At 39.0% G+C, this 15569-nt stretch overlaps 1 protein-coding gene and 1 long non-coding RNA gene across 8 annotated transcripts in view; one reads left to right on the top strand and one right to left on the bottom strand.

The window, feature by feature from the left end:
• Nucleotides 1–5027, bottom strand: part of LOC143854646 (pentatricopeptide repeat-containing protein At4g18975, chloroplastic-like) — a 37193-nt gene extending 32166 nt beyond the window's left edge. For all 7 annotated transcript variants that reach the window (XM_077364703.1, XM_077364702.1, XM_077364701.1 and 4 more), the window contains exons 1-4: nucleotides 4889–5027; nucleotides 4108–4129; nucleotides 3849–3974; nucleotides 3083–3202 (exon numbers count right to left, since the gene is read on the bottom strand). In XM_077364703.1, coding sequence (XP_077220818.1) covers nucleotides 3083–3202; nucleotides 3849–3974; nucleotides 4108–4129; nucleotides 4889–4959 — 339 coding nt within the window. In that variant the 5' untranslated portion in view covers nucleotides 4960–5027. The remainder of the gene's footprint in view (nucleotides 1–3082; nucleotides 3203–3848; nucleotides 3975–4107; nucleotides 4130–4888) is intronic.
• A 3070-nt stretch (nucleotides 5028–8097) lies between these two features.
• Nucleotides 8098–14462, top strand: LOC143854165 (uncharacterized). Its single transcript, XR_013237444.1, has 2 exons — nucleotides 8098–8525; nucleotides 13477–14462. It is a non-coding gene; the product is annotated as an uncharacterized LOC143854165 (long non-coding RNA).
• Nucleotides 14463–15569: the final 1107 nt, after the last annotated feature.

Raw genomic sequence — 15569 nt, 5'->3', positions numbered from 1 at the left:
CATTCATTCATCATCAAAATCTCTAAAAACCTTAATACAAGAGGCCTATATATAGGCAATTAAATAACATGGAAATAAAATAACATGAAAAATAAAATCCCTAAAGACTAAAACATGGAAATAAAAATCCTTAAAATTCTAATGGGCAAATATGCCACTTATTGGGCCTACAATACGCATTATATATATATATATATATATATATAAAAGCCTCCAACATATTAAGGGGCTGTCTCAAAATTGGTTTCCTAAGTTGGGGGTGAAGGAGTAGACCAGCCAACCCACTCACCCCATAATAAAATTGTAATATGGACATATATAAAGCCAAGCCCACATGTACCATTTTGTTCAAGGTCGTTCACGCTTTTCCTACAAGTATGGCACGGGTTACTTCAGCGTTGTAGCGCACATCATCACGTGCCTTTTTTGCTAGCAGATATTATGAGAACAACTAGGTAGAAAGTCACTATCATGACCAGTGTTTAAAAACTCGTTGACACGACAAGGAACTCACCCGAGTCAACAAGGTTTTTTCTTGGCCGCGTTCCGCATTGCACCACATCTGCATTCCGCGTTTTGCCCTACAGAGTCAATAAAAACTCCTATGACTCTCCCGAGTTGTGTTTGCATTCTTGGCAGCGTCCGTGCCGAGTCAACAAGGTTTTTCTTGGCCGCGTTCCGCGTCACATCCTCGTTTTTAAACACTGATCATGACATATCAGCTCCATTTGGTTCGATGAAGGATTTCCTAGCTTTGATCGAGATAGATTCGGACTCCACAGCACAGATTATGCAAAGTTTCAGATATAGTTAGATTTTTAGTTAGTTTGTGCTAGGCTACTACTAGGACACCATACAGTGCAACGTTTTTTTATGCCGTAACTCCGATGCGTGCATTATGTTAGTTTGTCAGTGTTGCATATGTTAGTTTGTACTTCATTTTTTTTATTTTGCTGCATTTTAAGTTTCTGACATTGTATTGAGACAATTACAGGGGGTCATGTGTCAGCCTCTCGTTAAAAAAGAGAACCATAGGTAGTTAATTCTACCATAACTAACCATTGCCATGTGTCAATCGCTCTTTTAAAGAGAGTCCCAGAAAGTTATGTAACTACAAGAACCTCCCATTGCCATGTGCCATTCTCTCTTTAAGATAGAGAGCGCTAGTTAATTATGCCCTACCATAACCACGCATTGCCATATGTCAGTCCCCCTTTTAAATAGAGGGCCCCGGGTAATTATGTAACTACCAAAACCTTCTATCTCTTAAAAAAGAGAAACATTCACTGCTTGTGGGTGAATGAATGACAAAAAAAGATGAAGCTTTAAACCTTATGTGTGGAGGTGATTTTCTAACTTTATGATAGTGGCTGAGGTCCTCATGGTCGAGCCTATGGTGTGATGCTATTGCACGGATTTCTTTGGTTTTTCCTAAGTGTGATGCCTAGGAGACCCCTGGTGTGATTCTAGATCCTTTTCTATCCCTAAACCTTTTCAGTTCTTTCTTCTTCTTCTTCTTCTACTTTTCTCCATAATTCTATCTTTCTTTACCTACTTTATTTATTTCCATAAACCTCCAACTACAATCACGATCCCAACTTTGAAGAACCAAAAGCCCTGAAGTCATTCCAATTGTCCACAAAAACTTTTCTCTGCAAATCTGCAAGCAGATCTACACATAACCCTTCCCTTTAGATTATTGATTACCTTTGGAACCCTTGATCCACACAGAAACTAACAAACTTCATAGATCAGACCAAGAACTATTGAACTATCCTTTGACCCTTGAAACCCTGTCTGTTATAATCTGGTGATAGATTTATCACCGATCTATTACAAAATTTTCATTACAATTATGCTGCCAATTTCATTCAAGATATACCACAGATTGAGTGATTGATTTGGGTTACTGATTTTTGCATATATCTTTACCCTTTTGACAAATCTGTTACAACTGTTAAAACCCTGTAAAATTTTCCTGCATCTTATTCCTGAACCAGATTTAACCCCAAATTTTCCTAAACCTGTTACAATCCACATAAAAAACCTTATCCTGGTCCCAAAACTTGTTGCAACCTTTTTCCTAAAACTGTACAACAAAAAATTTATTTCTTGAGCTGCACGACCTATAAAACTTTAAACCAGTCTATATCACTATTCTAAACTCTTTAAACAATCTCATACATATCCCGAAACCTACATCCTTCTATACCAAAACCTTGTAACCAATTCCCTATCACGGTCTAGATTACAACCCAACTCAGATCCATTTGACCCTACCTAGAGTCCTCCCTTCCATATATTCGTCCTGAGTCAGCATGCCTAGTGTTTGGACCCATGTCACATGGATTCTTCTTCTAAATGGGTGAAGAATCCGTGTCGGAGACGTCTCGGTTTCCACTAGTTCAGGATTCTTTGAGACACTTCTAGATCTCTTTCATCGGTTTTTTTTTCTAAAAACTACTACCACAACTTAAAAATTATTGCAAGTTCTGAGTTTTATCCATCCTAATAGTAAGTTTCATAAAAGGAAATAAAGCGTTATATATTTATATCTACTCAGCCTGTTAAAATTTTCAATATATTACTTGTTATAATCATATTCTTATGTAAAAAGAAATTTGAGGATTGATTTAAATATATTGGCGAATCCACGAATCATTCTTTTTTACGTTTGCCGAATCCGACACTTGATACCCGAGTCGGATTCCAACACTCTTATCCGTACCGATGCAACATAGGTTTGGACCTATGGATGGACATTTAGTTTTCGGTTAGTTCCAGCTTATCCACCAATCTGAAGAAAATGTTGGCCACTTCAATGATAACAATATAAAGAGAAAATATCATCATATATTACACTCAAAGGAGCATATGACCAAATTAGTGATAACAGCAAATGAAAAAATCCATCATCTATGAACACAATGCATACTTGAGACTAAGTTAATCTAGTTCGAATAATTTCCTAATAGAAATAGATGAAATCTTAATAAAAGACTCAGCTGCTTTGTCATCTTATTTCCTCTTTACATATGCCATAGAACAAAAAGAACATTTAGAGACATGCCCTGGTACTTACCGTGTCAACAAGAAAGTGGATTTTAGCCCTCCTTGGAACATTCTCCCCGATTCTATGATTGCGTGAGCCTACCATGTTGCTCTTTCGATACCGATCCATATCTTGATAACCATGTGGAACCTAGAAGTATATTTGCTTGCTTAAAAGGTTAGAAGAATATTGAAAATTATTGATGATTTTCAAAATCATGCCATGCTTTTTGCAATTTCCAAGAAAAATGCAATAATTTTGAAAGTCTCACAATCAATATAATTTTTAGCATTTCTCATAAAATAATTTGATATTATAGTAATATTTTTTTTTTTGCAAAATTTCAAAGTACTTTTATTTGTGGGAACTGATATCAGCACAACCATGTTTTAATAATTTCAGAGACCCAACTTGTCTTTTCTTTTTTAATTGGATTGTTTAAGCTTTTTGGGAACTGTAATAGCCTTTGACAGCTCTTTAAATACTAAAAGGCAAGATAAGTTAGTGAAAATATCAAAACATGGTTGTGCTGATATCATTTCCCTTTATTTTATTTTACAAAATTTCCATGTTTTTTGTAATTATTAGAAATGTGAGTAAAATACAATTGAAACATAGGCACCACGGGTGGAAGTTTTCCAGGCCGAGTTGTTTCAAATGTTTATCACCGCCAAAGAAATCTACTAACAGCACCTTAACTTACAAAAGGTTTCAGATTGATCAATGCTGACTATAAACAAACTATTAATGCACAGATTATAGAGCACACACAGTCTTTTCTTTAATCAGGCCGAACCTCTGGTGATGCCATTCCACTAGAATCACATCTGTTCTGCACGACACTTTTGGAATCAGAATGGTAAGTTTGATCTCCGATCGCTCTAGAAGAGTAACTGCTGCAGGGCTGAGTGACTTGATTGACCTGTACAACCAGAAGTGTCGGAATCAAATCTTTGCAAATGAAATGGAATGACCCATTTTGCAAAGATATTCCTTGTAAATAGTCAAGAAACTCGAAAAAGTGCATGAACAAACGCAATAGAATAACAAAACACCTTCATTTTCGAGCTCCAATTCCTGACAAAGACAACAAATTCATATTTAGATACATAATAAAAATGATTTTTTATAGATGCATAACAATAATAACACTTTTACTAAAATACAACATTGAAATATGGAAAAAAAAAAGATTTAGTTGATTCTATCACTAAGAAACAACACTAAAGATTGGAAAAATAAAATTTAGCTGACTTGATCAGGCCTTAACATCGAGGCCCCGTTTACTAGTTCCCAAACTAGCAAAACTGGTAGTTCAACATACTCTCCATCAGAGATTATTAAAGTTGCTAATCATCATAATCATTTGCTATCATCATGAAACCCTATAGAGTGCTCCATTTCCTGAGTGAATTGAATGATTTTCATCAGGTTGGATTCATGCGAGTTTGAAAAGCGTTTTCCGTAGGATCAGGATCATATTCTAGGATTTTAACATGCAGAATGTTATCAACTATGAGCCACTTGTGCATATTAAGCGTAAAATAGCATGTCATAGACACCCAAATCTGAGCCTTTTTCCATTAGGCCCTGTTTGGATTGCAAACTTTTCCACAAAATTCCAGCAATTTAAATAGGGCCTAGACAATTTAACTTCTGGAAAAAGAAAACTGTCTTTTAGATGCAGTAATCTAAAAAGGAACAGAGGAATTCAATAACAGTGGAGCTAAATAATCAGTACTTTAAAATGAGTTGAATAAAAATTTAAGACACTGAATCCTTCGATAAAGCCATAAATATAATGAAGCTATGGAGAGAGAGATGAAATGGAGGGACCCTAAGCTGTTGACAACGGTGGGAGAGTTTGATGCGAGGCGAAGAAATCGAGTAGAAAGTCGAGAGGCCATTGCCCGCTTCTCTGCTCTAAAAGATAGTCGAACAAGGGTTTTTGGATTTTGACAAGAAAGGGAGTGAATCTCTTCAGTTCGCGTCTCTTTCTAAACTCTAAACCCTATTGTGGTCCGCTTGGTATAAGCCCCGTAAAAACTAAGAAGTATTGCACGGCTATAATTGGTTTACATGATGGTATGCAGTTCCTCTCTAGATCAAGGGCTAGGATCATCATATGAAAATGATTTTTATGGGAAGATTTATTTACATTGTGACCCATCAAATGGATGGTATGGATCATCCTATTGTGTTTCCAATACTTTTCAAAAAGAAAAATTGCCAAAGGGGGACACCAAAATACAAGATTTGTCAACTGGGAACACAATTTTGAAAAATTGTTAAAGAGGATTGATAGCCCCCTTTTGAGAGTTTGATAACCCCATTTAGAGGGTTGATAACCCCCTTTTAGAGACTTGATAACCCCCATTTCGTCCCTCTAACAAATTTTCAAAAGTGTGTCCTCCTTTGGCAATTCTTGTAATTTGATGTCCCCCATTGGCAATTTTCCCCTTCTCAAAAAATACTAACCCTAGTGCTAGGTAGACCTGGCAAAAGCGACCCGTGCTCACGGGTCGACCCGACCCACCCGCAAATTTGCGGGCACGGGTCTGAGTTTTAGTGACCCATTAAAACTAACCCGCGGGTGACCCAACCCGCAAAAACACAGGTCGGATCGGGTCAACCCGCGAGCACCCGCAAGTCACTTGGCTTTTTAAAGGGTGGTGATTTTGTTATGCTAATCTAGTTAGATTTTGTTATGCTAATCTATTTTTTAAGGGTTTAATGCCTAAATAGGTTATGGCTGGCACCATAGAATATAAATAGGTTGTGGCTAGCACCATAGGTTGATCCCAACCCTCCGATTTGAATGTTAGAGGGTTGATCACTTGATCCTAACCCTCAATAGATCGGAGGGTTAGGATCAACCTATTGAAATGATTTTTGGGGCACAACCTATTTAGGCTGTGGGCCATCTAATGGACGGTTTGGATCATCCCACAGTGCCGGCCATACCCCCCTCATCAAAATCCAGTGATAATATTTTCCAAAATAAACTATTGTTTGAATTTGTGGGTAACCCGCGGGTAAACCCGACCCACCCGCAAGCCTCGCGGGTCACTAAAATTATGACCCTCAAAAATGCAGGTCATCTCCTGACCCGACCCGTGTGACCCGCACCCGCATCACCCGCGGGTTGACCCGGCCCGACCCACCCGTTTGCCATGTCTAGTGCTAGGGGTGTCAAACGGATCCACTCATGTCTCAAGCAAGATCATTTCCAAGAGTAGGAAAAAAAGTAATGGGTGTCATTACCAATATAGGGAGAAAGAAAGAGAGCACCATTCCCTAGAAAATTCAACCATAACTCTTTGCTTTTTGAAGAAGGGGAAAGAAAGTGACAGGCAATTATTACATGAGAGAAATCCAAGACAATCAAAGGGGGTCCAATGCATTTTGGCAACAAATGTGGAAGACATGCCAAATCCAAACCAAATTCCAATAGTTGCCGAGTTATTGTGCAACCAAACGAAGCGAGGAAATCTCCCATAAGAAAGCCAATTTATCATTGCCCAATAAAAAATAGAGAAAAGTGTTCCTACGTTGCAACGCAATTACGCTCCCTGCATTTTAGTGGTTTATAAAGTCTCCCATTGGTTCGTATAACGGGTCCCCATTTGAAATGTATAGCGGGTCCGCAAGAAGTGATGAATGGGAGGCTTTATGAACTACTAAAGCGCAAGAAGTGATGAACGGTAACACAAACATTTACGACCCAGCTCATGTTCTTTTTCCCTTCCCGTTTTTCCATACCTAGGCGCCCCCCCGGGGGGCGCTCAGGACGGTAACACGAACATTTACGACCCAGCTCATGTTCTTTTTCCCTTCCCGTTTTTCCATACCTAGGCGCCCCCCCGGGGGGGCGCTCAGGACGGTAACACTAGGGGTGGCAACGGGGCGGGTCGGGGCCGGATGTTGGGGTCCCCTTCCCCTTCCCCTCTGCGGGGAATTTTCCCCCTCCCCTTCCCCTTCCCCTCTGCGGGGATGGTGGGGAATCCCCCTCCCCTCCCTGCGGGGAATATCTAATCCCCTTCCCCTTCCCCTTCCCCTTCCCCTCCCCGCATCCTTCGGGGACAAAATCCCCGCCCCGCCCCCTCTTTGGAACCCAACCAAACCAGCAAACAGAGCTTCTTTCTTCTACGTCCATTACAGACAATATTGTGATGAATGCTATGATTCTATTCATGTGATCAACAAACAGATAGACAAAATAAGAAATGCATGGATGAGACAACAAACATAAATAACAACAGGACCTCATCTTTCAGCAATTTTCTGCATAAATTATGGAATGATAAATAGGAAATGAGCACCAGGATTACCTTCATTAACAGGCAGCCAATGTGCAAAAAGTAACTATTTCAGTAGTCACAATGAACTTTAAAAGTCCATAAGTGGGCGCTCACACACGCAAAATAATGTTCATTAGTTCATTCTGTATAGCATGTTAACCCCAAGATGAGCATGAGAAATGAGAATGGAGAAGAGAACAAAATCAACAAATGACTTATTTCTTTAACTGCAATTCAGTCTAGTGCTGACATGAAACAAATTTCTAGTAACTAAATTTTTCTTGTTGAAAATTAAAACCTGCAACCCAACCCTAAAATTCTGTTGGCACTACGATTTTTTGATAATTGCATACACTCAGCGTCTCAGGCTCTCAGCTTGTCTTTATTATTTCAACATCTGTGAAAAGGTTATTATAGTTCCCAAAATGCTCTCAGAAGCTAATTAAAAGGAAAAGACAAGCTAAGTTTATGTTTGGGGGAATCTTGTAGCCGATCCACAGAGCTTCTAGTAGTTTTCCTTAAAAAAAACACTTAAAAATTTACAAAAAATGGCATTGATTAGCGGGGCGGGGCGGGGTGGGGCGGGGACAACTCCATCCCCTTCCCCTCCCCGCACCGGGGAATTTTTATATTCCCCTTCCCCTTCGGGGAATCCCCTCCCCGAACGGGGCGGGGCGGGGCGGATCCCCGCTTTTTCGGGTGAAATTGCCAGCCCTAGGTAACACGAACATTTACGACCTAGCTCATGTTCTTTTTCCCTTCCCGTTTTTCTTTAACCCTTGTTGGAAGCTCTCTGGGTGAGATCTTCTTCTCGTGTTAGGGTTTCTTGACGCTCTATCGCTCCCCTTCTTTTGTGAGATCACAGGCCCACAATTGCTCTTCATTGCTCGTCCCTCTCCCACTCTCGACTCTTTGCTCTCCCCATTTTCGATCTCTTATGCTGTGTTCTTTTGAAATTACGTGGAAAAGAAAAATAAATACGTGGAAAATACCTTTCCCCGACTTTGATCGAGGTTCGTTTCCGAGCACTAATATCGGAAACCCCTCTTTTCCTTCACCTTCCCCCGACTCTTGCTGTGCGTAAAAAACAAACAGGCGACTTCGTCTTCAACCTCCGAACGCTTGTCTCCACGCATCCTCGTCAATTCCACCCTCTCCAAGCTTCTTACCAGGTACGAATCTCTCTCTCAATTTCTCTTCTTTCTTCTCAATGTTTTTTTTCCTTTTTTCATCTTCTAAAATCTCAGAAAATAGGGTTTATAAAAACCTGAACTAGGGATTGTTCTTCTTGTGTTTTTTATTGGGTTGATTTTGTGGTTCTCATGCTCTGATGGGTTTTCATATAACTCTTTGATTCGATCGGTTTCTTCAATACCCATTTGTGGATTGTAGGGTTTATCATTTTCGTTTTTAGAGTGGGTTTCGGCTATCATTTTCGTTTTTAGGGTTGGGGTTTCTGTGAACAGAGTAGTGGGTTTTTATGGGTGAGATTCTCGGGTCACGATTTCGTGTTTAGGGTTTTGAGTATCTTTTTCGCGTTTAATGCTCAACAGTAATTGTAAGCAAATAGATATATTTTTTTTGTTGGTCAATTTTTGGGAGAAATTTGCTATTGTGTTTCTCATCTCTGAAATTTGGTGAGATTCTTGGGTTTTTGTTAATATTATTGTTAACTCATGATTAATGTTTTAATTGGGTTTTGACCGTTCATGTTTTAATTGTTATTGTTAACTCATGATTTGTTTCAGTACTATCCACTTGTTGTTAGATGGACGATAAAAGACTTAGAACCGAGGATGGTCGCCCTACCAAAGCGGTCAAAGTGTGGCAACTCTTTATTTGTGACAATTTGATTGGCATTGTTATTGTTCAACTTCTGTTTCTCATGGTTTTCTTATTTTGATCGACTTCAGAGGGTTGGACCCACTTATTTTAGACTAGATTCTATGTTGGCATCATTTTCCATATCAGTTTATCACAGTTTCTATTTAACAGGTTTCTATTGAGTTTTCTTGTAACGAAACGCATATTTCTGTAGTTTCTGTGAGGTTTCTGTGCAACGAAACGCTCATCTGACAGGTTTCTTTTCCTTCACTTTCCTTTCTGCCACATCAGTTTACTTCCCTTTCCTTTTCTTTCCCGACGAGAGAACAGAGAAAGACAGAGACTCATTTGATCGCCAAAAGGAAAGGCCACAACGGAAGCTCAAAACTCTCCGCTGCTCTTTCAGATTCCAGCCCCCCCCCCCCCCCCCCCCCAAAGGTACGGATTTCATCATTCTCTCTCTCATTCCTTGCATCTCCAGGGTATTCTCTTCCATGAAATCCTCATTTTACTCTTCCAGTTGCTCAGTTCCCCTCTTTCATTTCAACATATTTAGTTTAGAGATACCGATGACCTGCCCAATATATTCTAAAATGTCGTCAATAGTAGCATAGGGCTTATAATTTTCTGTTTCTCTTGTGGGATGTTTGTTTGGCTCAGGGAGAGCCGCTTTGTATTAGTTTAATGCTCAGGATTAGAGAGAAGCGAGGTGTTACGAACCCAAATTGGTTCGCAACGTGATTGATCTTCTTTGGAGGGAAGGGTCAGTCCTCTGTGTCCAAAAAGACAATTTTCAGGATAAACTTTTTTCATTGATTTCAAAAAAACTACTTACTAGGGGTGCAACTTGGGTCGGGCTGGGTTCGGGTTCACCTAGGGACCAAACAGAAAAATACAAGAAAAAAAATAATAACCCTAAGAAAATCATGATAAAATTAGAGGACAGAGGTCGGGTTCGGGTGGAGTGGGGTTGCCAAGGCCTCAACCCTAACCAAACCCAAAATTAAATCAGATTGTTTTTTCCCAACCCAACCTGAGGAAATGCCAACCCTACCTGAGCCAAAATCGGGTTGAACCCGTCGGGTTCAGGTTGAGCTCGACCCATGCTACACCCTTACTACTTACATGTTATTTATAAATAGAAAACCCACTTGACCACTTCCTCTATTACTCCTACCCAAGCCAATCTAGATAACCCCTATCTCTAAGACTCCTATCCATACCAAATAACTAGAGAGAAAATTCCACAAAATATAAACTAATTTATTCTACCTTAAGTGGAACCCATCTAGGCACGCAACACAAGGGTTGAGGATGCTTAGGAGTCAAGTAGGATTTTCACTCCTATTTGTTGTTTCTGCTGATTTTTCACTGTTTTATGAGAATGAGTGTCACTTTCTCTTAAAAGATTTCTTTGCTTTTTGATAAAATTTTATTTTGTCTATTGTTCTCTCCTTTCATTGCTTTGGTGTGAACTATTGAATTTCTACTCTGTTTCTCTTCAATTCCCTAAATCAGTGGGATTGTCAAGTTTGGTATGTCTGACCTGCTTCTGTTCCGTGAAATCTGCCTTTGTTTCTTAGATTTTTTTTTCTTTTCACAATTTAGAAGGAAATGTCATGATTATGATTAATTTAAAGGGATTTTATCATTAATTGAATGTCCCTCTTAAGTAAAAATTGGATAGGATTGGTTGAAGTTATCTTTTTTGCTTGCAAAAAACGTAGGAAATTTTAGAAATATTTTCCTTTCCAAACTTTTCCTGAATATTCCTGCAATCCAGTCAGACCCTAAAGCCCTGTTCGTTTAAGATTATGAGAACCGATTGTGAGAGTCAAACCTATTATTGGACTCAAGATTACATTTAAATTTGAGTCTGATAATCGGTCTGGCCTTCACAACCGGTTGTCATAATCTTAAACAAACACGGCCATCCTTTCTCCGGATTGTTTTCTTGTTCCTGACTTTAGACATGCATCTTGCTTTTGATCCAGCATGTCTTGATTGTCTTGATTTCCCTTCCACTTATTATATGATTTGCTTTGCTCATAATCTAGCTTGCACCTTCCCATAATAACTTCAAATTCTTTCTATTTCTCAACTTTGGTGATTGGATTGTTGTGCATAGTGGTTGATCAGAATTTCCCAACATACTATTGAGACAAAATTGGCCCCAACTTCCAAGTAGTGTGTGGTGCATATCATTGGTGTATGGCCATGATCACTTCATGTTTACTTTACACTATCCACTCGCCTCTATTTAAACAAGATGACTGTTGGCAAACTGAGAGTTGGAGTTTGAAGTTATTAAACATTCGACTTGTGGACCACTTGAATAGTGAATTAGTGTGGCTCACCCATATGCATGATTTAAACCGTTCATGGTCCCCATCCATAAGCGCTATCTAGACTGTTCATTAAATAGTCCCAATTGTGGATAGGCCACGGCCCAAAATTTTTCTAGAGAAGATCATCCTAGCCCACTGATTTAATTTTCATAAAACTAGATGGCTAAGCGATCTTCGAGTTTTACACTGTAAAATTAGTGGTCATTTGAACGTTGTATTTGGTTTAGATCTCTTTTTACTGCAAACAATGGATCAACGTAAAAGGAAAACCTTACACTGAAAAAGTTTGCCATCCAAAACTTTTACTCAGGACGTTGTTTTACGATAGTTTTACCGTGATTAGGTAACTATAATTTCACGTAAAACTCTCTTGGGAAAAAACCATATAGAGTTCTACTTCTACTTGCAATAGTTTTTGCCTGGAAAAAGGGATTGCCCAAACCTTGAAAATGTAGTTTGCAAGGGAAAGGATTTCAGGAAAAACAAATTCATGGTTTCAAAACATGCCTGAAGTATATTTGATGATTGCTAACCTGCCTTTCTAGCCCTACTCTTATACGGTTCTCTCTTAATTTGACACTATGTAGGGTATGTTTGGTAACCATGAATAATTACTCCATAGAATATCATGGGTCTAATTGTGAAATGGGATTATGGGAACAGAAGAGGTAGGGGAGAGAGACTTGAGAGGGCAAGAGTGGACAACATGGAGATTGGAGAGAGCATGAGATATTCCTAAAAACCAGTGAAAACATATATGTTATGTCAAATTATATATATTTTTTCCTATTTTTCTGAGGCTTCACTCCCATCCCCCCCCCCCTTTTCATGGTTGCCAAATGTGCCCCCTTCTTGGTTACTTTTTCCACTTTTTAGGAATCAAGATGGATGTTGTCTTCACTTTTCATTGAAAATCTTGTTTCTCTAACTACATTCACATATTGTCTCAGTTCTCGTAATTTAGGACTGTACAAATACTGTTTTTTTCTCTTCTTTTTAATTTACATGGATCAAAATGAATGCATTCTGTAAGAAATGGTAGGGTTTTCGAGGGCACAGCCACTTCATCCTTCAGTATTTATCAGAGGATTATAGCTATGTCTATCCAATGGGCGAAGAGTCTTCCTTTGTTCAGATTCGTGTCGGCTTATGATTTGTGGGAAAGATGGGAAGTCATTTGTATGGAAGGGTCAACTAGGCAGAAGATTGTTCAGAAGTGGGTTCCGCCGCCTGTGGGTTTGAGTAAACTGAATGTGGATGGTGCATCCTTTGGAAACCTGGGGTCTTCCGGTGTTGGAGGACTAATGAGGGACAATGTAGGGGCTGTGGAGTGGGCGTTCTCTGGACCGAATGGGATTTTAGATTCGTCGGAAGTGGAAGTAAAAGCAGCATACTTTGGTATCCTTCACATCGAAAGACCTGTCTTGAATAAAGTTGTTGTGGAAGGGGATTCCTCTAATGTTATTAGATGGATTGCGGGTAAAGCTCCTCCCTCTTGGAGATTTCTCAGCCTTATTGAGGAGATTTTGGACTGGGTGGCGGGGTCGGAAATTTCTTTTGCCCATGTTAGAAGATCAGCCAATGAAGAAGCTGATGGACTAGCCAAGACTGGGGTCATCAGGCAGGGTTTAGAGTGGTTTGATGATCTTCCACCTTAATTGTATTTTGTATAGCTGATGTGTTTTTATCTTCTTTCTCTTTTCCCTTTGTATTCTGAGGACCAACTCGGTTCCATTTAATCAATATATCTCGCCATTTCAAAAAAAATAAAAAATGAATGCATTCTGTGCAGTTTGCTTGAAATTGTGAGATTTTTTTGCTTAATTTTATGTCCCCTCACATTATTGTAGATGTAAGATGTTAATTTTATTGTTGTATGATGGAATTTGATGCATATTTTTGTTCATGTTTGGCAACCAGGAATGTTTACCAAGGAATATTATTTTTTCAGGTGGTGAGAGAGGGACAAGAAGGGTGGGAGTAGGAGAGACTTGAAAATGCATGAGTGAGGAGAGAATGAGAAGTGGCTAAAAAATCAAGAAAAATAAAATTTATTTTGAGTAGAGATTTTTTCCTTGTTTTCAAACTTTTTTTTCTTTGATGCCTTCTCCAACATGAACTTGAATTAGTCAAATCCCATTTTTAGAGACTCATTACTCACCGGATCAACTTATTGGACGCAAATCGTTCGATCTGAGTCCTGCAAATCGCCAAAACACCCGTACTATTAATAAAGAAAATCCTGATTCCTAGATAGATGGCCATGAAGGTGGAGAAATGGCGGAAAATCTCCGTTTCCTTTACCACCACCAGAAATTTTATTGACAGATGTTTCCTACACAACGGCCCAGACACGGTGGAGGAACTGTTGGAACGCCATATAGTCAAGAACCCTACAAAGAAGGAAGATGATGAAGATGAGCTCACGGTCCGGCGTCGACTCACTAGTACTCGCCGCGAGGCACTTAACCTCTACCGAGACATCCTCCGAGCCACCCGATTCTTTTCCTGGCCTGACGCCTACGGCATCCCGTGGAGAGATGTGCTGAGGGAGAATGCCCGCCGAGAATTCGAAGATGCCAGGTTTGAGACTGACCCAGAGATCATCACCCGGTTGCTCATCAGTGGCCACGACGCCGTTCAATCTGCCCTCAACAAACTCGTTGACAAGCACAAACTGATGGATCAGGACGGCGATAAGGACGGACCAAGAAATCGGTGATTTTGTTTGATATTCAATGTTTGTTGATAGTACCTGTTATATTTATTGTCCATTTTTTAAGAAAAAACCTGTGATATTCATTGTGGAAAATAATGTACTTTGTGATTAATTCAGTTCTTGTTGGTGTATTAATTTGTGATATAGTAGATTGATGGAATATAATATACTTCGTGTTTCATTCAGTTTTTGCTTTGTTATTAATTTGTGAAATAGAAGATTGATTTTGTTTTTGAAATGGCAAAATAGAAGATTGATTGCGCCCTAATTTACTTCTTTCTTCCTTATTTTGGTATGCTTGCAATTGGAGAGTAATTTTATTTTATTTAGCTTGTGGTAAATCATATCCTGTGATTTGTGGTTGGGTTTATATTTTTATCCCCACTCTTCCAATGTCTGGAATGGGAGGAGAAAGTAAACCCGTTTGGTTTATTTTTTGAGTCCTTTGGTTGGGATTGAAGATTCAAGAACTAGACCTTTGATTTCAATGACCAGGTTTTAATTTAACAAGTCGAATTTGAGAAGGAATATTGGTGAAATAATTTTTACAATTCAAATCAAATAGTATGAGAATTGATCAGATTTAATTCTTAAATTTGCAATGGAACCCTGCATTTCTTTGCTACTAAATTTCTCATTACAAGTCTCCTTAGAAATGGGTCTCATTACAAGTCTCCTTAGAAATGGATCGCTATAACCCATATCTATCGTTTGTTAGGGGAAGCAATCGGGTGTCATTTCATACCTGCGAAGTTTAAAAACTATCAAATTCTTAGGACTTACATTTTAAGAAATCTAGAATTATTGAAGATTGATAAAAAAAAGCTTTCTTGAATGGTGTCTAAAGGACTTGTTTGATGAGGGATGCCAATTGCTTTCTGCATGGAGTCATTGCCCCTTGATGGAGAAATTGAAATGGAGAAGATGGTCCTAATTTAAGGTCAACCTTGGTTATGCTCGGACCTGCCACCCTTCTCATGCTTGAAAGCTAAGACAGATATTTATGCATGTGTTTTCTTGGGGAAAGCTACTCATGAGATGTACTTGATGGTTGCCAAATTTTTTGCTCTCTACTGTCCACTAGGTACAAACTGCGAAGTAATTAGAAAATACTGGCTGTTAACATGTTGGTTCCCTCCACCAAATATCTATATTTTTAAATATATCATTAAAAAAAAAAACATGTTGGTTCCCTGTGTAATTACCGAACTCTGAAACATGAGGAGAACAGATCTGCAGTTGAGGTAACTATTAGTGCTGATCCTAGATGTCACAATATAGCGTCTGGGGTAGAGTACCGAAAGTTATGATTTTCACAAAATTGA

This window comes from Tasmannia lanceolata, unplaced genomic scaffold (assembly GCF_043159265.1).
Source record: "Tasmannia lanceolata isolate RefF3 unplaced genomic scaffold, GAP_Taslan_0.1 ptg000020l, whole genome shotgun sequence".
Lineage (NCBI taxonomy): Eukaryota > Viridiplantae > Streptophyta > Magnoliopsida > Canellales > Winteraceae > Tasmannia > Tasmannia lanceolata.
The sequence above is the reverse complement of the archived record's forward strand: the minus strand, read 5'-3'. Positions and strand labels throughout refer to the sequence as shown.